The sequence below is a fragment of the Muscardinus avellanarius genome (assembly GCF_963383645.1).
Source record: "Muscardinus avellanarius genome assembly, chromosome: X".
Classification (NCBI taxonomy): domain Eukaryota; kingdom Metazoa; phylum Chordata; class Mammalia; order Rodentia; family Gliridae; genus Muscardinus; species Muscardinus avellanarius.
In genome coordinates, this window is record NC_137792.1 from 13195268 (window position 1) to 13223044 (window position 27777).

A 27777-nucleotide genomic window follows, 5' to 3' on the forward strand; every position below is an offset into this window, starting at 1 on the left:
ATATATATATAACTCTTTTGTATTTCTAATTTCAGACTATATGCAAACAAAGTAAACCATTTACAACTAGTGAGATATCTACCAACAATATTTTTAAGAGCCATCAACCATTACAGAATTTAAATGAGGTGGGCCAAGATGATAGAATTCCACTGAGATCAAACCATTTTGCTTTAAGTGTATCAAGAGTGATTTAGTAGCCTTAATTTTTTCAGCAACTGCTTATCAATATATAAGGTACCTGCACCTATATCAAAGAAATAGAGATAACATATCTGAATTTTGAAAATCCTCTTTTATGACAGTGGTGTCAATGACAAAGAAAACATGTCAGCCTCTGGTATAGGGATGTCTGAACTGAAAAGGGGTTACTTCATGGAGGATGGAACAAGGGGAAAAGGAGCAGGGGATGCTGATGTTCTAAGAATTGAGAACTGATGTTCCATCTGAGAACTGAGGTGTATTCACTTAGTGAAAAATCCGGAGAAAAGCGGGGCTTAAGAGTCCCGCTAAGAACCAATCTCCATTACCACAAAAAGAGCGCCTTTCATAGCCAGAAAACACCATCACCAGAAAAACAAAAAAAAACCACCAGGCTCCAGAGAGAAAGCGGACTGAGAACAGAGCTCAGGGCCACAGAGGAGACACACGAGCCCGAGGACGCGGCAGCAGCGCCATACTGCCGGCGGCAGCGGCGAACTCAGCGGACGGCTACAGCAAGCCAGGTGAGCTGCTGCGGAACAGCCAGGCGGGATCTTTCGGCGCAGACAGCATTTAAAGCTCCCAGTGGCTGAGCTCAGCACACGCTGCAGGGATTCAGAGTGGAAATCAAAACCAGAGAAGAAAAAATACGCCAGCCTCATGGCCGAGGGCGTGGCAGAGGCGCCATATTGCCACCGGCGGCGGCAGCAGCAGTGAATTCACCGAGTCCAGTACAGCTACATCTGCGTACTCAAGAACAGTGAGTCAAATTGCGGGCCACAGAGGAGAAATCGCAGTATTGGGCCTCCTGGGACTTGACCCAGTGAGGGAGTGGTGGTGGCAGAGATATCACACCATAGGAGAACGTGCAAGCTGGCACCCCCCATAGTTTAAAGCAGCCTCTATCGACTCCCTGGGTCGGAGACTCTGTGATACAACCCAGTAAAGGAGTAGTGGGGTCTGAGATAATACAGACTCGAGATCCAGAGCACCTTAACTGAAGCCATAGTGACCCAAGGGAAGAACCCAGAGAAGGCACAAACCTCCGAAATCATGGGAAAGAGGAATAACAATGGAGTAATGAATGTGCACAACCCCACAACATCAGAACCTGATAAAACAGAAAATCAGAGATTTCTAGAAGATCAAATCAGGAAAATAACTGTAGAAATAATAGAGGTGCTTCGAAAAGATCTCAGAGAGAGCCAAAAAGAGATAAAGGATGCAATTAATGAAGTAAAGGCCTCAATTCAAAGCACAAACAACCGATTAGACCACATGGAGAACAGAATCTCGCTCTTAGAAGATGAGCAATCCAAAAATGAATGCATAGTTTCTAATCTAGAAAAAAATATCCAACAGCAGGAATCTGACATTGAAGAAATATGGGCCCATCTTAAGAGAGCTAACCTAAGAATAATAGGAATAGAGGAGGGAAAAGAAAGTGATATCAAAGGGATCAACAATCTCTTCAAGGAAGTAGTAGCAGAAAATTTTCCAAATATAGAGCAAGAGGTTGATACACAGATCCAGGAAACTTATAGAACTCCCTTTAGACAGGATCGGAGAAGAGGATCCCCACGCCATATAATTGTCAAAATGACCAATGTGGAAGCCAAGCAGAGAATCTTAAAGGCAACAAAAACAAAGGGCCAACTGACATTCAGAGGCAAACCAATTAGAATCACTCCAGACTTCCCAAACCAAGTCATGAGAGCCAGAAGGGCTTGGAGTAACATATTCCAAACTCTGAAAGAAAACAACTTCCAGCCAAAAATCTCCTATCCAGCAAAACTTTCTATCAAATTAGATGGAGAAATAAGAAGCTTCCATGACAAACAGAAACTGAAGGAATTTATGTCTTCAAAACCAGCGCTAGAGAAAATACTCAAAGAGATTAACTACAAAGAAGAAATAGGTAACACTCACCAGAACCAGAGAAACAAGAGTTTCCATCCAACAGACAACTAAGATTGGTTATCTGTGGAGATTCATTATTTATATTAGTCTTTTACCTATCTCTAAGTTGTATTGTTTGCCTTTATTGTTGTTAATTTTTAGGATTTCTAGTTGGAATATTAATATACCTTCAGATATAGCATTTGGAAATATTTTATCCAATTCTATTAGTAACTTTTAACTCTGTTTACATTGTCTTTGGATATACAATATTTTCTTTTATTTTTTAGGGAGTTTGTATACTCTTCTGTTGCCTGTGCCATTGAAATCATATCCAAGCAATCACTGCCAATTTCAATGTTGTGAGGTTTTATGACCCAGATTTTCTCCTAAAAGTTTATAGTCTTAAGATTTATATTTAGGTCTTTTATCTATTTTGAGTTAATACTTGTATATGGGATTAGGTAAAGGTCCAATTTTATTCTTTTCCATGTAATTATTATTTTTCAACAATATTTAGTTAAAAGATTATTATTTCCACCACCAAATGTTCGTGGAAACCTTGTCAAAAATAACTTGACAATATAGGGAAGAATTTAGCTCTAGGCTTGTATTTAACTCCAATGGTCTATATATCTGCCTTTAGAACAGTACTACACTGTTTCAATTATTGTAGCTTTATATGGTTTGAAATCAGAAAATATATATCTGCTAGCTTTGTTCTTTTTCAAGATCGTTTTGGGTATCTAGAATTCATATTCCATATTAGGATAGATTTTTTTCTGAAAAATAAATATATAAATATATGATAGTTTCACCTAAAAAAACAGAAAAAATATGCTCTAGTAAGAAAGAAAGCAAAAAGAAATATTGAAATGCTATCTTTAAATCATCAAACACTTGGTATCAGACAAATGAAACTGTTATGTGAGATTATCATTTTTAATTTTGGATAAATTGCTATAATACTAGATGTCAACCACTAAGCCAAGCATGGGAAGGAGGGATGGGGAGAGAATGGGGTGGGGATCGGGTGGGGGCTGACTGGGCGATGTGTGCATGTATGTCTACAAAAGTTTGTATCCCACTATGATGTATGAATACAGTGCACCAATAAAATAAAATTAAAAAAAAATCCATCAAGTGGTATATTTATGACTTATGTACTTTTCCATGTATGTGTTATGTAGATAGAACAGCCCTTATTTGAAATGCTTGGGAGCAGAACTGTTTTAGAGTTTGCAAATTTTAAGTTTTTCAAATATTTGCAAAGATTTTACTGGGTGAGCATCCCTGATCTGAAAATATGAAATCTGAAATACTTCAAAATCTGAAAATTTCTGAATGCTAACACTAACAGAGCTCCAGATTTTATAGCATTTTAAATTAGGTAGGCTGAACCTGTACTTGTGCAACAAGTTTTAAAATGCCCAAAGATGCCAGGCACAGTGGCATACACCTTTAAAATTCAGTACTTGAGAGACTGAGACAGGAGGATTACAAGTTCAAGACCAGTGGACAGTTACTTAGCCAGACTCTGGTTCAAAATTTAAAAAACAAAAAGGCAGCTGAGCATGGTGGTACACTTTTGTAATCCCAGTACTTGGGAGGCTGAGACAGGAGGATTGCAGGTTTAAAGAGGCTCTCAGCAATTTAGCTGAGAAACTTAGATCCTGTTTCAAAATAAAATATAAAATAGGTCTGAGAGTATAGCCCAGAAGAGGAAGGCTCCTGGGTTCCAGCTCCAGTACCACAAAAAATAAATAATAAAAAGGGCTGTGGGTATAGCTCAGAGTTAGGGTACCCCTGGGTTCAATTCCCCATACCACAAAAAAATACACAAAGAAGAGGCACAGTAAATAAAAAGATGTACACGTTCTCCAACTAAGATCTGTTTGAATTCCATATATGTAGTTTATTATTATAGTTTGAATTTTTCGCTTTTGTGCTCAAATATTTAATGTACATATTACAGGAAAAAAGCACAAGTGCATCATGGCAGCCCATCCCCATTAATGGCTATTGATGCTATTTTCAATTATAAGATTGCTCCAATGTTAAATATTGAAAAAGGTTACTAGCTTTCAATTGAAATAACATGACTATATCTGATGTAGAATGATACATCTTATTTTTCAAAGATAGTATTTTTACCTGATAACAATACAATCGTTCACACCCTTGCTTCCAAGAAGAAAATTAAGCCTTCTTTGCCAAGTTAATAGCAAAAGTATTTTTATACTCCATGTAAACACATGCATACATAGCAAATAAATTTAATGTATTTGTCAAGGTACTATGTTTCCTTACTACTGCAAAATTTATGAAGGATAAAAGTGATGAAGGACTTTAGGAAAAGATCTGAAAATATCACTATTAACACAAAACATAAGGCCCAGCTCAACATTTTTGTATTCTTTTTAAATCAACAATTACAACTTCTTGTCCCCTGTATATTTGGCATATGTATAAACTGAAACAGTATAAATTTGATAGTAACTATCAATGTTTTAAACATGGGAATCTCTGTTCTTGACATGCTTCCCTGAGCATGGTAGAATGAAGCTGGCAGCGTGCACAATGGTATATAATTGGCAAGAATAGAAAATAGAAACCTAGATGTGTATCAGTAAGAAAGAAGCAAAATAAAGTAGGCTTATCTAGACTGGGAAATATACCATATGACATGGAAACATAGGGAATGTGACATTTAAATAATTAGATTAATGCGTAGTATGTGAAAAACTGACCATGACATATTTATGAGGTTTTAAAAAGTTGCAAAACGCTGCACGCGGTATTATCACACTGTAATGTAAATGTCTCTTAATGTATATGTGTATAAGATATATCACACATGTATAAGTCAGTTTAGAGAAAGGATACAGGGATATCCACCAAATCACTTAGGATGAGGATGGGAATAAATATGGAAACAAGGTTTAAGAAATATGGAAAAATTTTCTCTGAATATCCGCTATCTCCTCCTTATTGTTTAACTTTGTAAAAATCTGTATTTGTTTTATGTTTGTATATATTACATGTAAAAACACACATAATCACTTACATCCTACAGGCACTCATATATGTTCCTATGTATACATTTATACACATACCTAAGATGGAAAAGTATGCGTCCTTTCTTTCATCTTTGATACACCTTCTCATAGTCACGTAATTCAGAAGTATTAAGCTATTCTCCCAATACTACCACATACCTCTTCTATTTGAAAATTGAATCTTTAGTTAAATAGTACAAAAGACAGAAAACTCTTCATAACTTTTTTTCCTTACCCCTTCCATGGGTGCAACATGCCATAAAGAAACTGTTTTCTCCTCGGCTTCATTATTGATTGAAATGTAAGAAGGCTGATAAACTTTGGTTGGCTCTATCACCAGAACCTAAAATAAGAACAGATTCTTATAAGACACAACAATCTAAAATAGGTGGCCCACTAGTGATGAAGTGAGAAGATGTATGTGAAAAAAAAATAATCATTGAGAACTAACTATACCAAGCTGGTTCTAGGAGCCAGGGGTATAGTCGAGTATAGGAGACTCTATCTGTAGCAGTTCTGTGCTCCAATGGGGCAATCGGACCACCGAACACATTGGCGTATGCAATCTAATGTTATATAGATCTCTAAAGAAAATAAGGTGGGGGAATTTACTTCTTAAGGCAGGGTGGCCACATAAGGCCTGCCTGAGGAGATAACAGAAGAAAGAGGCTGATTAAAGATTATAGATCATGTGTGTGTGTGTGTGTGTGTGTGTGTGTGTGTGTGTTACATACACATACAAATATATTATATTATTATATACTGGGGATTGAACCCAGGGGAACTCTATCTCTGAGCTACACCCCAGCCCTTTTTAAATTTTGTTTGAAAATAGGGTCTTACTAGGCTTCTGAGAGTCTCACTAAATGAGAGTCTCACTAAATAAATTGTTGAGGCTGATCTTAAACCTGTGATCCTCCTGTCTCAGCCCCCAAGTACTGGAATGCACCACCACACCTCACTAGATTATAGCTGTGGAGGGAAATAAGGTTAGCAGGTACCAAGTCTTAAACATACAAGGAGGTGAAAAGTGAGTGATATTTGCATTGGTGAAGTATGTTTAAGAGAGAGAATGAGAGGGAAGAGAAGGAACAGGAAAAGAGAGAGAGAGAGAGAGGTGGGGACAGAGATAGGCCTGAGAGTGTAGCCCGGAGGTAGAAGGGATTCCAGGAACCCCAGTACCACCAAAAAAAAAAAAAAAAATTGCTAAAACTAAGTAGAAGTTACACAAGTGTTTAATTACTGATTTGTACCTTTCAAGATTGAAATATTTCATAATTAAAAGATTTTAAAACATATTGCTCAAAAACAAAATAATTATCATAATCATTTCCAACTACATCTATATTAGATGTTTAATGGAATTCTTGAAAGCCAAAAGTTCGCAAAAGTCACATGGCATAAATATGAAACTCAAGTGATGTGCAACTGCCAGGACCTTTAGATATCTTACATATAACTCCTAGTAAGATGGTCTCAGAATTGAAACAAAATTTCAATGAAGGGCTAAATTCAAGTCTGCTTTTTCAACAAAGTTTTAGGTGTTAATTAGTGGCACTGGAGGCAAACTCTAGCTTAATAAAAGACAGCTTTTAATTTCATGTTTTCACCATTAATGCTAAAATCTGTTAGAGAAGAGTTTTTCCCCCATAGTACTATTGGCATTTAGGGCTGGATATTTATTTATGGTTGGGGGCTGTGCTGTGTAATATGGAAAGTTGAGCATCCTCTCTCAGCCCTACTCCTTGCTTCATTCTGATAAGCAAAATAACTTAGGGAATTGATATATCACTTCCGGATTCCACATAAGATTGATGGCTATCCAAACATTTTAAATTGCTCTATGGTTTTCTTCCTTTCAAAGTATTCAACTCTCAGGTAACACTTATCTTCAGGTTCTTTTGTCTATCTTTAAAAATGAATTTGGGCCTTAGGGTCTAGCTCAGTGTTCAGGTTCTTGGCAACATTTACAAGACCCTGAGTTCCATCCCAGAAAGGGAAGGACAAAGAAAAGAAAGGGAGAGGGAAGGGAGAGAAAATGTAGGTGAGAGGAGGGGAAAGAAGGGGACAGGAGAGGGGAAGCAGATTCAACAGAACTTACTGGAAATCTAAGTCCTTTAGTAGTTCCATTTACTGCTTCAAAAATTATATCAAACCAGAAGTTAAGTCGTTCTTGCTGGGCTGCATGGTCTATAACAGGTTTCTTGAAGCGCAGAATTAATAACAGGTTCTGAACTAATGATTGCAGATACCTGGAACAACCACAGAAACCCATAAGTCAGATTCCTATAGAAACTTAATTCCAATTCTATTCCTTTTAAAAGAAGCTTCCCCAAAGCTGGGTGGCGTGATGGCACACACTTGTAATCCCAGTACTTGGGAGACTAAGACAGGAGGATCATGGATTCAAAGCCAGCCTCAGCAATGTAGTGAGACTCTCAGAAACCTAGTAAGACCCTGTTTCCAAATAAAGACATAAAATCAGGCTGGAAGTGTAGTTTGGAGGTAGAATGCCTCTAGGTTCAATCCCCAATACCATAAAAATAAAAGCTTCTGAGCCGGTCATGGTGGCGCACACTTGTAATGCCCACGCTTGGGAGGCGGAGACAGGAGGTTCATGCAGGTTCGAAGCCAGCCACCCTGGCTTAAGAGACCCTGTTTCCAAATAAAAATATAAAATAGGTCTGGGAGTGTAGCCCTGAGGTAGAAGGGTTTCCAGGAACTCCAGTACCACCAAAAAATAAAAAATAAATAAATAAAATAAAAGCTTCCCTGAAGATTTACTTAAGTTCATATTAGGTCACAAATGTTCCATACACAATCATTTGGCAGCCACATAACTAATTAAAAAAACACGCAAACTGGGCATGATAGCACATGCCTGTAACCTAAGTATACTTGGGAGGCTGAGACAGGAGGCTTGCTGGTTCAATGTCAGTGCATGGTAACTTCGTGAGAACCTGCTTCGAAACAAAAATGTTTTTAAAGGGCTAGGGGTGTTGCATTCTTTGTTGGTTCTGGGGATTCAACTCAGGGGCATTCTACCTCTGAGCTAGACCCCTAGTGCCACAGCAATTTCATGCAGATCTTGAGAAAGCTCGATCAGGGGATCTGCAACAGCGTGGATCCCCCATGAAGTATGTCTGGCATTCCTTTCTTTCATAAAATTATTTCAGGATTATTTGGATTAATATGTATAATTGGAATTTTATGTATAAACATTATAACTAAAACTGATGGGGAGCGGCTTGTGACTCAGGCGGCAAAGATATCTTCCCAAGGATAAAAATATTGGGCCAAATATTAAGTTCAAACTGACCTTAGTTAGAGCCACTGTGTAAGAGTAAGTTTGAGTCAGCTTTGTGAAGTGAGACAAAACATACTATGATTAATTAAATGTCTGACACCTGCCCTGATGTATGTAAATAATAACTTTTTCCCATCCTTGGCAATCCTGCTTGCATGACTATGCTCTTGCTTTTTTGCCAACAAAGAAAGTAAAAACTATAACAAATCCTAAATAAAATGGAGAAGATTGAATCTGACTCGTGTGGCGTCTTCTCTCATCGGCCTCGGTTTCCCCCTCATCAACACACGAACCCCGACTCTGCTAGGGCTGGACCCTGGCACCCTAGCCATTTTTATTTTTTAGTTTGAAACAGTCTAATTTAGGTCACTAAGGTGGCCTCAAAACTGTAGATCTTCTTGTCTTGGTCTCCCAAGTACTAGAATTACAGGTATGTGCCACCATGCTCATCTAAGGGGTTAAAAGTAGAATGCCAGCCGGGCGTGGTGGAGCACGCTTGTAATCCCTGCGCTTGGGAGGCTGAGACAGGAGGATTGCACAGGTTCGAAGCCAGCCTCAGCTACTTAGTGAGGCTCTCAGCAATTTAGTGAGACCCTGTTTCCAAATAAAATATAAAAAAATAGGTCTGCGAGTATAGCCCGGAGGTAGAAAGCCCCTGGGTTCCACTCCCAGTACCACCAAAATAAAAGTATAATGCCCCCTCCGTTCAATCAACAGTACCAAAAGAAAAAAGAAAAAGAAAAAAAGAGAAAAACCTGTATAGCAAGGCTCAGCTAGATTTCCTGGATGGAATTTCTTCGTCCATGTTGTCACATATTGCTGCTAGAATTTAGCACTGTCCATGTGATTCCACTAGAAGACTGGTGCCACGAGCTGGCTGCTAGCACGTGATCTCTCCATAGACTCTGCCCTATGCTTCTTTTACCTTCACTGAAACCATGAGTATTATAATGCTTTAAAATTCTATAAGTCCTTCTAACAGGTCATGAACCTCAGGTTGATCCTGGGGTCCTCTGAAATAAGCAATGATACTCTAAGTCACCCCAAGTGCTGATATGATGAAAGTAGGTCCAATCCTGTGGTCTCTTCTCCCTGGAGACAGCTTCATCTGATCCAGATGCACAACCCACCTTAGGAGTAGGATTCTATATAGAGCAGCCATTCCAGGAGAGTGGAGACCAAGTCTGACTAGATTCTCAGTCTCAGAACTTTTTTTTTTTTTTAGTACTGGAGATTGAACCCAGGGGCATTCTACCTCTGAGCTACACATCCAGCCTTATTTTTTATTTTTGAAACCGGATTTCACTAAGTTGCGGAGGGCCCTCACTGTTGCTCGTACAAGTGACACATCTTAGAAGTGGCCTTATTTCAACTCAGAAACTCACAAGGGAGCGCCCAGTTACCACCAAGCCATGCCGACTCAGTCCCTCCTTGTGTACATGGATGGGCTGGACACGCTTGGCAGCGCCCTGGGCACCCAGGGGGAGCTGGACGACCCCCTGTCCATCAAAGGGCCTGCCACCATCCGGTTCAGAGCTCCGTGGGAGAAGAGCATCGTCCAGGCGGACGGCCACAAGCACCTGGACTGCATGTCCTGCAGCCAGGCCTTCGCGCACGCGGAGAAGCTCAATGCACACGTGCAGCTGCAGCCCCGGCCCACGCTCTTGTGAGCCTGCAGTCCTGCGTGTGGAAACTGAGTACCTCAGCCCCCTCGACAAAGGCCAGGCGCGTCCTGAGCAGCCCAAGGGTGTGCTGGCAGACGTTCAGAGTGACCTTCGATGTCGAGACCCACATGAAGAAGCACAAGGACTCCTTCACGTACGGCTGCGGCCTGTGCGGGAGAAGGCTCAAGGAGCCGTGGTTCCTCAAAAGCCACATGTGGACGCACAAAGGCAAGTCGAGCGCCAAGAACCAGCTGCAGCCAGGCCCAGAGAGCCCGGCCACTATCAACCAGGTGGTGCAGGTGCACGCGGCTGGGGGCGTCTCCTCTCCTTACAAGATCTGCATGGTCTGTGGCTTCCTATTTCCAAGTAAAGAGACTCTCATGGAGCACAGCCAAGGTGCACACCAAAGAGACCACTCCAGGTGCCGGCGAGCGGACCGACGAGGGCGCGGCCTCGCCCAGGGAAGAGTTTCTGCAGCTTTTAAACTTGAGACCTGCCTTGCACCCGGAACCGGGGAAGTAGCCCGTGAAATGCATCCCTCAGCTTTACCCGTTCACCACCTACCAGGCGTGGCAGCTGGCCACCAAGAGGAAGGTCACCACCGCCCAGGAAAAAGTGAAGGAGTCGGGGCAGGAGGGCAGCACCGACAAGGACGACTCCGGCTCCAAGAAGGAAGAGCTCGGAGACATTTGGCCTGGGACTAAGGCAGTGGGCTCCGTGAAGTCCAGAAGCAATAAAGGCAGCTGTGCGGGCCTCCCCCAGGACAGAGAGAAGTCCAGACACGCCAATGGTGAGGTATCCTCGGTGGATGGGGACCCCAAGGTGGGGGGCAGCAAGGAGAAGCCCACACACTGCTCTGAGTGCGGCAAGGCCTTCAGGACCTACCAGCAGCTGGTCCTCCACTCGCGCATGCACAAGAGGGACCGGGGGGGGGGGGACTCGGAGTCGCCCACTATGTCCAGCGATGGGAGGCAGCCCGGGACGTGCTCCCCAGATCTCGCCGCCCCCCTGGACGACGGCGGGGCCGTGGACCGCGGAGAAGGCGGCTCCGAGGATGGATCTGAGGGCGGGCTCTCTGAGGGGCTGCATCTGGATAAAAACGATGATGGAGGAAAGCTGAAGCATCTTACGTCCTTGAGAGAGTGCAGTTATTGTGGGAAGTTTTTCCATTCAAATTATTACCTCAATATTCATCTCAGGACACATACAGTGAAAACCCGTACAAATGTGAATTCTGCGGCTATGCTGCAGCCCAGAAGACGTCTCTGAGGTATCACTTGAGAGACATCATAAGGACAAGCAGCTGGACACAGCTGCCAAGGCCAAGAGCGAGGCCAAGACCCAGGAGGCCTAGGACAGCCCGCTCGGCGCTGACAGCGTGCAGATCAAAGCCCTCAAGAGGCTGTTCGATGGAGCCAGAGATGCCGGAGGTGGCCGCTGCGAAGCAGCCCAAGGAGACGCCTGCTGTCTTCTGGAGCGTCCTGGGCAGCTCTGTCCTCTCAGCAGCACACAAGGATACTCAGGATTTCAGAAGAGCCACAGCTGGTGGCGCTGACAGAAGCCCCGGCCCAGCTCCTGCGGACACCTGGAAGACACTGGCACCTGAGCCCCAGGCCGCTCGCCCAGGCTGCATGCCAGAGGCAGACGGTGGCGCCCTTGTCCTGGAGAGGAAGCCGAGGAGCCCTGGGGATGGTCAGGAGAAACCTCTGAATTTATCCCGCAGGGCCCTCCACCGCTGCCCGGCCATCTCGCTGAGCAAGAACCTAATCCCCAGCATCACCTGCCCGTTTTGCACCTTCTGGACCTTCTACCCGGAGGTTCTGGTGGTGCACCAGAGACTGGAGCACAGGTACAACCCCGCCGTGAGCAAAAGCTGTAGAAACACGTCTTCGCTGAGGAGCAGACGAACCGGCTGCCCGCCTGCCTTGCTGGGGAAGGATGTGACCCCGCTGATCAAGCCCCATAAACCCAAGCCCAAGCTGGCCTTCCCCAAAGCTCTGCCCCCCAGAGGGTGTGGCAGGGACCCCCGGGGCCCGGCAAAGCCCCTCCGGCGGGCAGAGATGCCAGCACTTTAGCCCCAAATAGCCTGAAGTCGCACAGGCCACCACAGGGTGTCGGGGGCCACGCGGCCACCAGACAGCAGCCCAAGGTGTTCCCCAGAGCCAGCGTTCCTCCTGATGTGGATTCACAAGTGCGGAAGCCAGAGCCCCAGGTGAAGCCTCTCCGTGCCCCTGAGCAGCCAGCCCTCGGCAGCAGTGATGGCGGCTGCTGCGTCCAAGCCCCAAAAAATGGCAGCCCCTGGAGTCTGCAGGGGAGAGGCTGCTTCTGCAGTCTGAGTGCCAGCAGCTCCGCCGCAGAGTGCGGTGAGCCCCTTCCCAAAAGACTCAAGTCCAGCGTGCTCACCCTGGACGTGGAGCCACCTGGGTCCAATGGCAGAAGGGCCCTCGACGTCCCCAAGTACCATGTCGTAAGGAGCATCACATTGCTGCTGCCCCAGAGCCGCGTGTGCCCGCCGCACATGCTGCCCCCCAAGCCAAGGTTCCTGGGCCAGGTGAGGTGAACTCTCCAAACCTGCTGCCTGTGCAGAAGCCCCGCAGCAGCACCAGCCTGCCCTACGCCTGTGTGCCTCCCCGCCACTCCGCAGCCGGCCCTGTGCCCGCAGGAAAAAGTCCCATGTCCTACCAACACTTACCTAGCAGCATGCTTCAAAAGAGAAAATATGAGAATTTTATTGGGAATGAACATTATTGACCAAATGACCAGAAAAAACTTGATTTCCTATTTTTGGGAAAAAAAGGTCTTGCCCTGGATATTAATTTGTATTCTCCATTAAATTACATTTTAGTTCATCTTTGAGAAAGCAGATGGTGACAGCTCCTGAAATAAGCTAGGGTTGTACATAGAACCTGTAAAGAGCATATGAGGATCACTACAGTTTTGTAAAGTTGTTCTGTTAACTTTTGTACCAAATAGCAATAAAAACTAGTCGGAAACAGTGGGCTGTGCACAGATGGGGGCTGCAAATCTCTATTTTGTCCCCGAATAATATTTTTTTTAGAATTGACAAAAAGGTGAATTTTTTGCATACTTCAGTGCTACTGAAAAGAATCATTTGGAGTGGGGCAGGGGGGAAAGTATATATGATGCTTGCACTTCAGGTAAATACCTAAGTTGTAGACTTGCTTGTTTACATGCTCTTTCCTAATGGAGCCCAACACAAAGCAAGCTCTGCTATCTGTGTTTGTTCATTTAAAATGTATGTTTAAAAAATGCTCAATGATTTGTATTATGTTGAATCCTCTGCAATCTCTTGTTGTCTTAACGAAATTGTTAGCGGAAGTATTGACCCTCCGTGGAAACGTGCTAAGGTCTGAGGTCTGCCTGGCTGTGCAGCCGAGACTGGGAGGGGCAATCTGTTTCCAGTCTCGGTTGCCTCCCATTTTTCTGTTCTGTGAGCAGTAGCAGTGTTTTTCTCTGTACACGTGCAGTTTAGGTTTAGGGGGACAAGACCAGCTGGCTCACAAGAGATTTTAACCTCATGTTCCTTTAATGTGCTGTCCATGGCTGGGTTTATTCAGTTCCTGGGATTAGCAGTCATAAAATATTTTATTAGAAACTGTTTCGCCGGGAGTGGTGGCGCACGCTTGTAATCCCCCGCGCTTGGGAGGAGGAGACAGGAGGATTGCGCTGGTTCGGAGCCAGCCTTGCTGGCTTAAGAGACCCTGTTTCCAAATAAAAAAGTATAAAAATAGGTCGGAGAGTGTATCCTGGAGGTAGAAGGGCTTCCAGGAACCCCAGTCCCACCAAAAAAAAAAAAAAACCTGTTTCAAAAAATAATTTGCACTGCTCACTTTCCTTGCCCCGTTCCTTTGGGGAATGAGGGCAGGTTGCTCGGAGAGTCCTGGGGTCCTCAGTGGGGCCTGGCGGTGCCCGCGGCCACCCAGGGCTCCGGTCAGGAAGGTGCACACCATGACCTGTTTTCCTGTTCACAAGCTGAGCCATATGTACATAATCTAGATTTTGTTTTCATAGTTTTGCACTTTTATAGCCTATTTTTGAAGATTAACATTTGCAAGATGATCGATGTGTCTTTCTGCTCCAGTGAGCGTGCAGGAAGCTTGCGGCTCTATATAAGTGTGCATCTTAGAGGGATGTGGTGATAGCGGCTGAAGTTTAAACCTGTCTTTAAAAAAATCACCAAATCTATTTGAAAACAAGTCAGTTTGTATGCTGAAATTTTGGGGGCTTCCCGATCTCTCCTTTTCTACTTCATTTCTGAATGCATAAAAAGATCTTTTCACAGCCCTTTGTACTTCATTATATGTTATTTTGTCCATCAGTATTAACTTATTGTTAATAGTATTGGGATACTAGTGGTTTTGTATTTTTTTTTCCTGAGACAACAGTACACGTGATAGAAGTACAATTTGTTAGATTTTTGTTTATGTATTTATTTCATTCCAGTTTGATTTATTTTAATTGTCAATGCTTGTAAGTTGTCAAACAGTAGAAATTACTTGTTTTATTTATGATATATATCAGCCTAAAGTTATGTTGTTCTACGTGGATGTAAATATAGATTTGGTGTTTTGCAAAAAAATAAAAAAGATCACTACAATTCTTTGGGGTTTTTATTTTGGAGGAAGAGTTACTGGGGAATGAACTCAGGGATACTTTACCACTGAACTACAATCCTCGCCCTATTTTATTTATTTTGAAAAAAAAGGGTCTCATTAAATTAGTGTACACTAGTCTCAAACCTGCAATTCTTCTGTCTCAGCCTCCCAAGTACTGGCATTACAGGTGTGTGTCACCACCTAGCTGGTCACTACAATTGTAACGAAGCTTTGTATCTATGCAGAAGTCAGATATTAGCCACTCTTTTCAGACCTTTTCCTATAAGTAATATACTGAATAGCTATTTTTATTTATTTTATTTTTCGGTACCTCTGAGCTACACCCCCAACCCTATCTTATTTTTATTTGGAAACAGAGTCTCACTAGGTTGATGAATGAGAGTCTCACAGTTTGCTGAGACTGTCCTTGAATCTGCAATTCTTCTATCTCGGCCTCCTAAGTACTGGGATTGCAGGCATGCACCACCACACCCAACATGGAATACATATTTTTAATTAAAATGAGATATAGAAAAGTGGCTCTCAAAGTGTGGTCCCTAGACCAGCAGCAGCTTGTCATTTGTAAATATTAATGCTCAGACTCCACCCTAGACTTCTGAACTAGAAATTCTGAGGATGGGCTCAGCAACCTATGTTAATCAACACAGATGATTTTTTTTGGTGGTACTGGGGGTGGAACCCAGAGGCTTTCTACTTCCAGGCTATACTCCCAGACCTATTTTATATTTTATTTGGACTCATTAAGTTACTGAGAGCCTCACTAAGTAGCTGAGGCTAGCTTCGAACCTGTGTGATCCTCCTGTCTCAGCCTCCCAAGTGCAAGGATTACAAGCATGTGTCACCATGCCCAGCAACACACAGATGATTCTGATACATGATAAATACTGAGAACACCAATAAAGAAAAATATACCCTGCAGCTGGCCTTTCTTATTCTATGATAAACCGTTAACATACTTCTGTGTAAGTATGCTTTCCTGTACATTAAAATGGCTGCATAATGGGCAAACCTAGGTTGTTACAGTGTCACCCATTTATTGCCCCTACTCTGTTATTGGTCTTTTAGTCCCAGTTTTCATGTGCAATGACTGCCATTTTCTTGGTGTGATTTTTTTTTAGCTTTCCTACCTGCTTTCCCATGAATACATACCAAATGACAGTATCAAAGAATGCTTTGTTCTTGACGACCTCAAGAAATGAACAGGAACTGATTGTCTAATCTCAGGAATGGAGCATGCAGGGACATAGTGTATGTCTCCATGAGTCTATCTGTCTTTCCCTCCCTTTACATAAAAGCAGCAAACCCTCAAAGCTGTTATTTTTGCCCTGGTTGTTTTAATGAAGAAACCAGAAGGGGAAACACAACAATCGCTATTTTAGCATCTCTGCCTTTCTCCTTGCAGGAGACATTTCAGGTGAGATAAGGTGAGATATCAAGATAGGTACTGATGAGACACAGACTTGACTTACCAGACTGGAGGTTTTAGCTTGAATAACCTCTCTGCTGCCTGGACAGTATTCCCAATGTCATTTGCCAACATGGTAATAGTGAAGAACTGACCAACATCCCAGTAATTATTCATCTTCTCCAAGCTCCCTTTTCTTCCCAACAAATTGTTCAGCTGGACACCTTCAGAGTTTGAATTTTGGAAAGAGTAATAAAAACACTTTAAGTTTCTGTCATATCACACAACTTTGGGTAGAGAACATACGGGTATTTTACATTGGTTGCTGTCTCAGGTGTGTTGTCAGATGATAACTGATTGTTTCTTTCTAAATGTAATGCTAGTTATTTGGACATAGTATTTTTGTGGTGCTGGGGATTGGGCCCAGGGCTGTTCTACCTCTGAGCCACCCCTAGTCCTATTTTAGTTTTCTTTCTTTCTTTCTTTCTTTCTTTCTTTCTTTCTTTCTTTCTTTCTTTCTTTCTTTTTTTTGTGGTACTGGGGTTACTGGAAATCCTTCTACCTCCAGGCTACACTCCCAGACCTATTTTATATTTTTATTTGGAAACAGGGTCTCATAAGCCAGCAAGGCTGGCTTTGAACCTGCACAATCCTCCTGTCTCCTCCTCCCAAGCGCGGAGATTACAAGCATGCGCTACCACGCCCGGCTTTTAGTTTTCATTTTGAAACAGGGTCTCAATAAGTTGCTGAGGACCTCACTAAATTGCTCAGGCTGGTCTTGAACCCGTAATCTTCCTGTCTCAGCTTCTCAAGTACTGAGATTAGAGGTGCTCACCACCACATCCAGCTTGATCATAATATTTTTTGCAGGTCTGGGGATGGAACCCAGAGGCATTTGACCTCCGAGCTAACCACCCTGCCCAATTTTTATTATTTGTTTTGAGACAGGGTCTCACTGAGCTTCAGAGGGCCTCACTAAGTAGCTGAGGCTGTCCACAAACCACGATCCTCCAGTCTCAGCCTCCCAAATACTGGGATTACAAGCGTGCACCACCATGCCTGGCTTGATCATAATTTTTAATGTTAACCTTGTGTAACCAAAGCATTGACAACAGCAATAATAAACAGAGTTACCTATTTTCCTTAGTTCCATGGAAGTTTCAAAATCTTGTCCAGAAACTATCAGCAAAATTGCAAGATTAATTCCAGAATAAAGAGATGGCTGAAGTTCAAATCCTTTGCGATACCTATAAAGACACAGCCACTGAATTCTTATTACATGTTACTTTATTAAAATAAAATGTATAAACAATGGTACAAACTTCATTCTCATGGCAATACTCCTCTAATTTATTGTTTCAGCTTTCTCCTGATGAAGAGCTACATGCTACTCTAGGGAGTTTTAATTTTTCCACAAAAGACTTGTGTTGTTATTATAAAAGCTACAACAATCATATAAATAAGACATTATACAAGACAAATTTAAAATCTATCAGATCTATTCATCTTACTCCTAAATTATAACCACAATTTGATGTCCAAATGCCACTTTTAAAATCAGACTCCTACAGCTGGGTGTGGTGGTATATGCTTGTAATCTCAGTACTGGGGAACGGAAACAGGTGGATATCGTGTTTGAGGACACTTCAGCAGGCAGTGAGACTCTCATCACCCTAGCAAGACCCTATTTCCAAGCCAAAAAAAGATAGGGCTGGAGGTGTAGCAGGTGTAGCTTAGAGGTAGAATGCCCCTGGATTCAATCCCCAGTGCTACAAATATAAAAAGAAAATTGAGACCCCAGTTGTACAAAATTTTCATTACATAGAAATGGCATTAATCAGGTAATTTCCTTCCATGTTATTTTTCTGTTTCCTCACATCACAACATGGAATTGTTTTTCATGTACGAATCCATAATGCCAGAATCCTGGATCCCAAATAGCTATCAGGGCAGTGGCATAAAAGAAGGAAAGGGACAAGATTCTACCATTTTAGGATAAGGAACAAGACTCAAAATCAGGAATATCATTTTTATATGAAAATATTGACAGTTCCTTTTTCTTTTTGTGGTACTGGGGATGGAACCCAGGGGCATTCGACCTTTGAGCTACAGTGCTAACGCTATTTTTATTCTTTATTTTGAAACAGGGTCTCACTGAGTTGCAAAGAGCCTCACTAAGTAGCAAATACCAGCACCGACTTGAGGCAGAACAGGTGGGCAAAGGGGACTAGGTGGAACTACAGCTCAGGAGCAAGTTTGGGCTGGAGATTTCCAGCTCAGGGCCCCATGGTATATGAAAGTGCATGGAATTGTTAGAGAAGTGTGTGTGAATACAGACCAAATGGCAGAGGACAGAGCTCACAGATATGGAAGGAGAGGAGAAAGAGGGAGAGGGAGAAGAATGAGTGTGAGAGAAAGCAGTTAGAATTAAAAGAGCAGAATAGTAATGTCAAGAGCTTTTCTTTTCTTTTTCTTTTTTTTTTTTTTTTGGTGGTACTGGGGTTCCTGGAAGCCCTTCTACCTCCGGGCTACACTCCCAGACCTATTTTTACATTTTTATTTGGAAACAGGGTCTCCTAAGCCAGCGCGCGCGGCTGGCTTCGAACCTGTGCGATCCTCCTGTCTCTGCCTCCCAAGCGCGGGGATTACAAGCGTGCGCCACCACGCCCGGCTGTCAAGAGCTTTTCTGATATAAATGGATGATGTGAGCTGTTGACTCCACCTTCAAAATATACTCAGAGTCACCAAGTCCTGTGTGCACGTGGTGTGTGTGTGTGTGTGTGTGTGTGTGTGTGTCTGTCTGTCTGTCTGTCTGTCTGTCTCTTTTGGTACTAGGGATTCAACCCAGGGGTATTCTGCCTCTGAGCTACACCTCCAGCCCTTTATGTATGTATTTGTTTGTTTGTTAATTTTGAAGCAGGAATTCACTACGTTGCTGAGGCTGGCCACCATCCTGTCTCAGCTTCCCAAGTGCTGAGATCACAGGCTTGTGCTACCACCCCTTGTTTATTGCTTTCAATCTCACTATGATGTAGAATTACATTGCTCAGCCTATTTGATTCTGTTTTCTGCAGAAATGCATGTGCTATTTACCAATTAATGGCATTGTCTCGGCTGGCACAGTCTTTATAGTCTGAATCCAAGAAAATGTCCTTGTAGATCCTCCCACAAAGGCAGAACATGTCAGGGGCAGGGTGGTCGCAGCTCTTTAGAACCTGGAGCATAACCAGAAGAGCCTTCTCACGGTCACCTTTATCATTTCTCCTGAAAAATGTATGTTACAAGATCATAAACATCTGAATCAAGACTGAAGAGTATAGATGCATTTGCTTTGCTGGAAAATTGGGAGTGAAGATGCTGTACTTTAACAGGAAAAAAGATTCTAAATAAGATTTCCATTTTCATTTTCAAATATTGCAACTGCTTAGGATCTGTGCCAGTTAATGTCACATGAGCATACTCAGTCTCTACTTGATTCTATCTTCAACAAACAAGTCACTAGGAAAACCAAAAAAGAAAAGGAAAACAACATAATAAAAAGGCTTAAGAATCATATTAACCAGATGCAATGTAGAGACTTCATCTGGATCATGATTCAGACAAATCCACTTTAAAAAATAAAAAAATGGAACAATTAGGAAAATAAGATCACTGGCATTAAGAAATAATTATTTTTAGGTATGAAACCATAATCATGATGGTTTTATAGAAGTGTCCTTGACTTTTAGAGAGACATACTAAAATATCTATGGGTAAAAGAGAAGTCATTAATTGGCAACAAAAATGAACATGCAATGATAATTATCCAAGCGAGTAAGGGGCTCATGGGGGTTCATTAAAATGATGGCTAATTGTATGTGCCAACTTGATAGGGGCATGCATTAGAATGAACAGATATCTAGTAAAACATTATTTCTGAGTGTGCCTGTGAGGGTAGCAGACAAAAAAGACTCACCCTTACCAATGTGGACAGGGACTACTCTACCTCTAAAGGAACCCACACAGAACAAAAAGACTAAGAAAGTTTAAGTTGTCTCATACACAACCTGGGACATGCATCTTCTACCCTTTCAAACTCTGGGACTTATACCATTGACTCTCCTATTTCCCGGGGCTTTGGATTTGGACTGAATTACATCACTGACTTTTCTGTGTCTCTGGCCTGCAGATCATGTATCACGAGACTTCTCAGCTTCCATAATCACATTAGTCAATTTTCACAATAAATCTCTTCTTATAGCTCTATTGTTCTGTGCCTGTGGAAAGCTCTAATACAATTACACTATTCCCTGTTCAATATATTTGAAATTTACATAGCAAAAACAAAAATGTAAGAGGCAATCATCCTGAATCAACAATAACAGTTCTAGAATCTATAACATAGAATTGAACAAAGATGTTTGTTATGGCACTGCTTGTAACAGTGAGGAATTATAAAAGATGCTGTGTCCATTAACAGAAAAAGTAGACATATATTTTATAATAAGCAAACTATGGAATACCATGCAATACTTATAAAGGAATAGATCCATATGTAATTATATAGAAAAATACCCATAACACTGAATGGGAAGTGTTGAACTAAATGGAAAGCATATCACCATTCTTTGAAATAACCACTATTTACATATATTGATATGCACAGACAAAAGCCTGGCATGATACATCTTTAACCATTCAGAACACTATTGCTGGGATTTATACAAGATGATCCTAAGTATATTTTGTTAATGATTATTCTAGTAAATGAATAAAGAAATTACACTCTTTAATTTCTTGGGTTTTTTTTTTTTTTTTTGGCAGTACTAGGGATGGAACCCAGGGGCATTCTACCTCCGAGCTATATCCCCAGCCCTATTTTTTATTCTTTATTTTATTTTTTGTTTTGTTTTGTTTTTTGGTGGTACTGGGGTTCCTGGAAGCCCTTCTACCTCCGAGCTACACGCCCAGACCTATTTTTACATTTTTATTTGGAAAGAGGGTCTCCTAAGCCAGCGCACGCAGCTGGCTTCGAACCTGCACAATCCTCCTGTCTCTGCCTCCCAAGCGTGGGGGTTACAAGCATGCGCCACCACACCCGGCTTTATTCTTTATTTTAAAACAGGGTCTCACTGAGTTGCAAAGAGTCTCACTAAGTAGCTGAGGCTGGCTGTGAACACGGATCCTCCTGTTTCAGCCTCCCAAGTACTGGGATTATAAGCATGAGCCACCACACCCGGCAATTTCTTGGAAATTTTTTTGCAGTACTGGAGGTAGATCCCAAGGGCCCTCTACCACTGAGCTGCACCCCCGGCCCTTAGTATTGTTATTATTTTTTTGAAACAGAATCTCACTAATTTGCAGAGGCTGGCCTTGAACTTGAAATTCTTCTGTCTCAGCCTCCCAAATATTGAGATTACAGGTATGTGCTACCATGCCTAGTTCTCTTGGTATTTTTTTTTTTTTTTTTGGTACTGAGGATAGAACCCAAGGGCATTCTACCTCTGACCTACGCGCCCAGCCCTAATTTTTATTCTTTATTTTGAAACAGGGTCTCATTGCAAAGGACCTCACTAAGGAGCTAAGGACATCCACGAACCCGGTTCCTCCAGTCTCAGCCTCCCAAATGCTTGGGATTACAAGCGTGCGCTACCACACCTGGCTCTCTTGATATTTTACAATAACCTATCTTATGCTTAATTTTCTGAGGATATGTACATCTCAAAACTACTGCATCATCTACGAAGTTATATTAGTAACTAAAACAGCCTTTTTCGACTTCCGGGAAGATGGCGACCGAGAAAAGCGGGGCTTAAGAGCCCCGCTAACAACCAATCTCCATTACCACAAAATCAGCGCCTTTCATAGCCAGAAAACACCATCACCAGAGGAAAAAAAATCACCAGGCTCCAGAGAGAAAGCTGACTGAGAACAGAGCTCAGAGCCACAGAGGAGATACACCGGCCTCACGCCCGAGGACGCGGCAGCAGCGCCATACTGCCGGCGGCAGCGGCCAGTTCACCAGACAGCTACAGCAAGCCGAGGTGAGCCGCTGCGGAACAGCCAGGCGGGATTTCTCGACGCAGACAGCATCTAAAGCTCCCAGTGGCTGAGCTCAGCACACGCTGCAGGGATTCAGAGTGGAACTCAAAACCAAGAAGAAATACGCAAGCCTCACGGCCGAGGGCGTAGCAGCGGCGCCATATTGCCACCAGCGGCAGCAGCAGTGAATTCACCGAGACCAGTACAGCTACATCTGCGTACTCAAGAACAGTGAGTCAAATTGCGGGCCACAGAGGAGAAATCCCAGTACCGTACTCCCTGGGACTTGACCCAGTGGGGGAGTGGCGGTGGCAGAGATATCACACCATAGGAGAACACCCAACCTGGCACCCCCCATAGTCTAAAGCAGCCTCTATCGACTCCCTCGGTCGGGGACTCTGTGATACAACCCAGTAAAGGAGTAGTGGGGTCTGAGATACTACTGACTCGAGCTCCAGAACACTTAAGTGAAGTCATAGTGACCCAAGGGAAGAACCCAGAGAAGGCACAAACTTCCGAAATCATGGGAAAGAGGAATAATACTGGAGCAATGAATGCCCACAACCCCACAACATCAGAACCCAATAAAACAGAAAATCAGAGATTTCTAGAAGATCAAATCAGGAAAATAACTGTAGAAATAATAGAAGTGCTTCGAAAAGAACTCAGAGAGAGCCAAAAAGAGATAAAGGATGCAATTAATGAAGTAAAGGCCTCAATTCAAAGCACAAACAACAATTAGACCACATGGAGAACAGAATCTCGCTCTTAGAAGATGATCATTCCAAAAATGAACGCATAGTTTCTAATCTAGAAAAAAATATCCGACAGCAGGAATCTGACATTGAAGAAATATGGGCCCATTTTAAGAGAGCTAACCTAAGAATAATTGGAATAGAGGAGGGAAAAGAAAGTGAAACCAAAGGGATCAACAATCTCTTCAAGGAAGTAATAGCAGAAAATTTTCCAAACATAGAGCAAGAGGTTGATACACAGGTCCAGGAAACTTATAGAACTCCCTTTAGACAGGATCAGAGAAGAGGATCCCCACGCCACATAATTGTCAAAATAGCCAATGTGGAAGCCAAGCAGAGAATCTTAAAGGCAACAAAAACAAAGGGCCAACTGACATTCAGAGGCAAACCAATTAGAATCACTCCAGACTTCCCAAACCAAGTCATGAGAGCCAGAAGGGCTTGGAGTAACATATTCCAAACTCTGAAAGAAAACAACTTCCAGCCAAAAATTTCCTACCCAGCAAAACTTTCTATCAAATTAGATGGAGAAATAAGAAGCTTCCATGACAAACAGAAACTGAAGGAATTTATGTCTTCAAAACCAGCGCTAGAGAAAATACTCAAAGAGATTAACTACAAAGAAGAAATAGGTAACACACACCAGAACCAGATAAACAAGATTCTCCATCCAACAGACAACTAAGATTGGTTATCTGTGGAGATTCATTATTTATGTTAGTCTTTTACCTATCTCTAAATGGTATTGTTTGCCTTTATTGTTGTTAATTTTTAGGATTTCTAGTTGGAATATTAATATACCTTCAGATATAGCATTTGGAAATATTTTATCCCATTCTATTAGTAACTGTTAACTCTGTTTACATTGTCTTTGGATATACAATATTTTTTTATTTTTTAGGGAGTTTGTATACTCTTCTGTTGCCTGTGCCATTGAAATCATATCCAAGAAATCACTGCCAATTTCAATGTTGTGAGGTTTTATGACCCAGATTTTCTCCTAAAAGTTTATAGTCTTAAGATTTATATTTAGGTCTTTTATCTATTTTGAGTTAATACTTGTATATGGGATTAGGTAAAGGTCCAATTTTATTCTTTTCCATGTAATTATTATTTTTCAACAATATTTAGTTAAAAGATTATTATTTCCACCACCAAATGTTCGTGGAAACCTTGTCAAAAATAACTTGACAATATAGGGAAGAATTTAGCTCTAGGCTTTTATTTAACTCCAAGGGTTTATATATCTGCCTTTAGAATAGTACTACACTGTTTCAATTATTGTAGCTTTATATGGTTTATATTGAAGCTTTGTTCTTTTTCAAGATCGTTTTGGGTATCTAGAGTCCATATTCCATATTATGATAGATTTTTTTTCTGAAAAATAAATATATAAATATATCATAGTTTTACCTAAAAAATAGAAAAAAATATTCTCTGGTAAGAAAGAAAGTAAAAAGAAATATTGAAATGTTATCTTTAAGTCATCAAAAGCTTGGTATCAGACAAATGAAACTGTTATGTGAGATTATCATTTTTAATTTTGGATAAATTGCTATAATACTAGATGTCAACCACTAAGCGATGTGTGCATGTATGGGCGATGTGTGCATGTATGTGTGCATGTATGTCTACAAAAGTTTGTATCCCACTATGATGAATGAATACAGTGCACCAATAAAAAAATAAAATAAAATAAAAAATAAATAAATAAAAATAAAATGAAAATAAAATAAAATAAATAAAACAGCCTTTTTCAATCCATAGAGAACATTATTTGATTACTTGAGTAACTACATTCTCAATTCTCCAAAGGATAACACATAGGATAACCCCAGTCTAAACACTAGAGAAATTCATTCATTTCATACAACAGGTACTATAGGGCCCCTAGGGCTTAATTCTCTTGGTGAGACTCAATTTCAGTTACGAAGGAATAATCTAGACTTTCAGTGTCCTTCGGAAGCCCGTGATAATTATGCCTGTATTTTCATTCTGACTTTTTCCATTTTCCACCTTGGTCCTTTTTGAATATATTTTATCTTTCCTTTCTTTGTCATATAGATTCTAATTTAACCAGCCTGCAAAAAATATCTTTTTTTTACCGCTTACCCATGATATTTGTTTTGTAAGAGCCAACAATACCAACCCAACTCAAGTTTATTAAAGTATAACTTCTAATGTCTGTGGCAAGATAAAAAAATAAAACTTTAATGGTATAAAAAATTTCTATAACTATTATTAGCTAACTTTGGGGGTATGAAATATTCAAGACTCTACAAAGGATACGCTACAAAGGATTCTACAAAGGATGCTCATTTATTTTTTTGTATAACTCGTTTAAATGCTTAATCACTGAGCCAGGTGTAATGGTACACGCTTGTAATCCCAGCATTTGGGAGGCTGAGACAGGAGGATCACAGTTCAAGGACAGCCTCAGCTAATACTTAGTGAGAACCTGTGCAACTCGGTGAGACCGTTTCAAAATAAAGAACAAAAAAGTAGGGCTGGGGGTGTAGCTCGGAGGTAGTATGCCCCTGGTTTCATCCCCATTGCCGCAAAATAAATGAATAAAAATATAAATAAATTCTTAATTATTAATGTGAGTTCTGGCTGGGTTTTCTTCTCTCTCTCAAGATTTTCCTTAAGTTTTCCTGAACTATAAACTTGCCCTTGTTGCTCAAAAATTTGACTAGTACTTGGGAGGCTGAGACGGAAGGATCCCAGTTCACGAACAGACTCAGCTACTTAGTGAGACCCTCCACAACATGGTGAGATCCTGTTTCAAAACAAAGAATAAAAAACAGGGCTAAGGGTGTAACTTGGAGGTAGAATGGCCCTGGGTTCAAATTCCAGCACCACAAAAAATATATTTTGAAAATAAGCAAAACAAAAGTCATGCACCTAAAAAAATAAAAAGCAAAGCAATTTTTAGCTTAAAAGCTACTTTAAGACAGGTGCTAAATAGCTGATCCCTTTAATGGTTAATAATCAGCTTTCAGATCTGCTTATCATTTTCAGATCCCAAGGTATCCAAGAACAAGCCTACAGGGAAAAATCTTCAGTGTTTAATCAGTCAGCAACAGGTTTCTAAATAAGTCCATTTCATTATGAAAAGAAGGAAATGGCAGAGGGTCAGAGTAGAGCAGTAGAATCACCTGCAGAACTTTGAGAATCCTGAGGTCAAGGGTACACCCAGACCAGTTAAATCTGGATCTCTGGAAATGAGGCACAGACATCCGTGCTTCTTGTCCAGTATGTTCTGAGTAAGTTCATCTGCATTATTGTTAAATCCACTGGTCCATCCTCAGTCCTCACACTATTTGACCCATTATGAGTGCATCTGTATGTTTGACTTACAAGTTTACTTAACCACTGTGCACTCCTTTCTCCTTGGACTTTTGTTTTCATTTCATTTGCAGAACACATTTGCCTCACTTTCCTCCTAAGTCTAATTCTCTGGTTCTTATCTTTTTTTTGGTGGTGGTACTGGGGGTGGAACCTAGAGGCTTTCTACCTCTGGGCTATACTCCCAGGCATATTTTATACTTTCATGTGGAAACAGGGTCTCACTAAGTAGCTGAGAGCCTCACTAAGTAGCTGAGGCTGGCTTCAAACCTGTGCGATCCTCCTGTCTCAGTCTCCCAAGCGCAGGGATTACAAGCGTGCGCCACCACGCCCGGCGGGGTTCTTATCATCTTGCTACACATATTCTCAGTCCCTTTATATTTTTTATTTTGAAATAGGGTCTTGCCAAGCTCCTGAGGCTGGCCTGGAGCCTGAAGTCCTCCCATATCAGCCTCCCAAGTACTGGGATTACAGGCACGTGCCACCACACCTGGTTCTGAACTTTTAACTTCAGGCCATAAGCAGGCACAACCCTTGAACCTTCTTTTTATTGGTAACTACTTTAGAGTCCTTGGTGATATCATCTAGTATCATGATTCTTCCCAGATTTCTGTGTCCAGCCCAGACCTCTCCTCTAAACTCGACTTACATATCCAACAGTCTTAACATCTTTCACACATGCCTAATATCTCAAAGTTAACAAGCCCAAAATCAAATACTTGATCACCCTATAGGCCTGTTTTTCTCACAGCTTTTCCCTTTCTTACTTAATGGTCAGTCCATTCTTCTTGTGATTCAGGAAATTTAAGAGTTCAAGAATTCAAGAAATACAAAGATGTTGTTCGCAGTTGTTTCTCTGACGTCATCTTGAAGCATCTACCCTCCTCTTTTATCACATAGTCTACGTTGACAGCACAAGCTTCCCTGCTGTTCCCCGTGCTCATCCCTCTGCCTACACTGCTCTTCTCCCGTATTTTTACATGACACGCTCAATTGCCGTTTTCTGATCTTTCCTCCATGTCACTTTCTGATAAATAAGTGCTTCTCTGAGCACCTGATTTTAAATTCCAACCTCCCCACTCCCCACCTCTATCACCCCAACCTGTTTTAATAATTTTATTTATTTTTACTTTCTTTCCCCAGTTTAGAATGTAAGCTCCAAGACAGTAAGAATTGGGGGGAGGGTTCTGGTTTACTGTTCTGCCCCAGGATATAGAACTCTATCTGGCACACAGTAGGCACTCAATAAATATTTATTAAATAAATGACAAACTGAGCAGAATTAAATGTACTGACATGGAAAGACTGCCAAATACTGATTGCTACGTGAAAAAGAATAACAAGTATCTCCTCTGTTCTCCATGTGTGTATTGTGTATATTTGTTCTTCCTCTGAACTACATCCTTAGCAGTCTTCTTTTTTTATAAATTAAGAAACAAGGTCTTGCTAAATTGCTGAGTGTCTCATCAAGTTGCCGAGGC

At 41.6% G+C, this 27777-nt stretch overlaps 1 protein-coding gene and 1 pseudogene across 2 annotated transcripts in view; one reads left to right on the forward strand and one right to left on the reverse strand.

The window, feature by feature from the left end:
* The window catches only part of MAP3K15 (mitogen-activated protein kinase kinase kinase 15), a gene marked incomplete at both ends in the record, with an annotated part of 131200 nt that overhangs the window by 43738 nt on the left and 59685 nt on the right, over window positions 1-27777 (reverse strand). The window contains 5 exons of the mRNA XM_080718806.1: window positions 5395-5502; window positions 7261-7411; window positions 16237-16396; window positions 17307-17419; window positions 19266-19436. Coding sequence (XP_080574932.1) covers window positions 5395-5502; window positions 7261-7411; window positions 16237-16396; window positions 17307-17419; window positions 19266-19436 — 703 coding nt within the window. The remainder of the gene's footprint in view (window positions 1-5394; window positions 5503-7260; window positions 7412-16236; window positions 16397-17306; window positions 17420-19265; window positions 19437-27777) is intronic.
* On the forward strand, window positions 9795-12986 carry LOC308279399 (zinc finger protein 217-like; annotated as a pseudogene). Its single transcript has 2 exons — window positions 9795-12141; window positions 12189-12986. The product of its transcript is annotated as a zinc finger protein 217-like (transcript).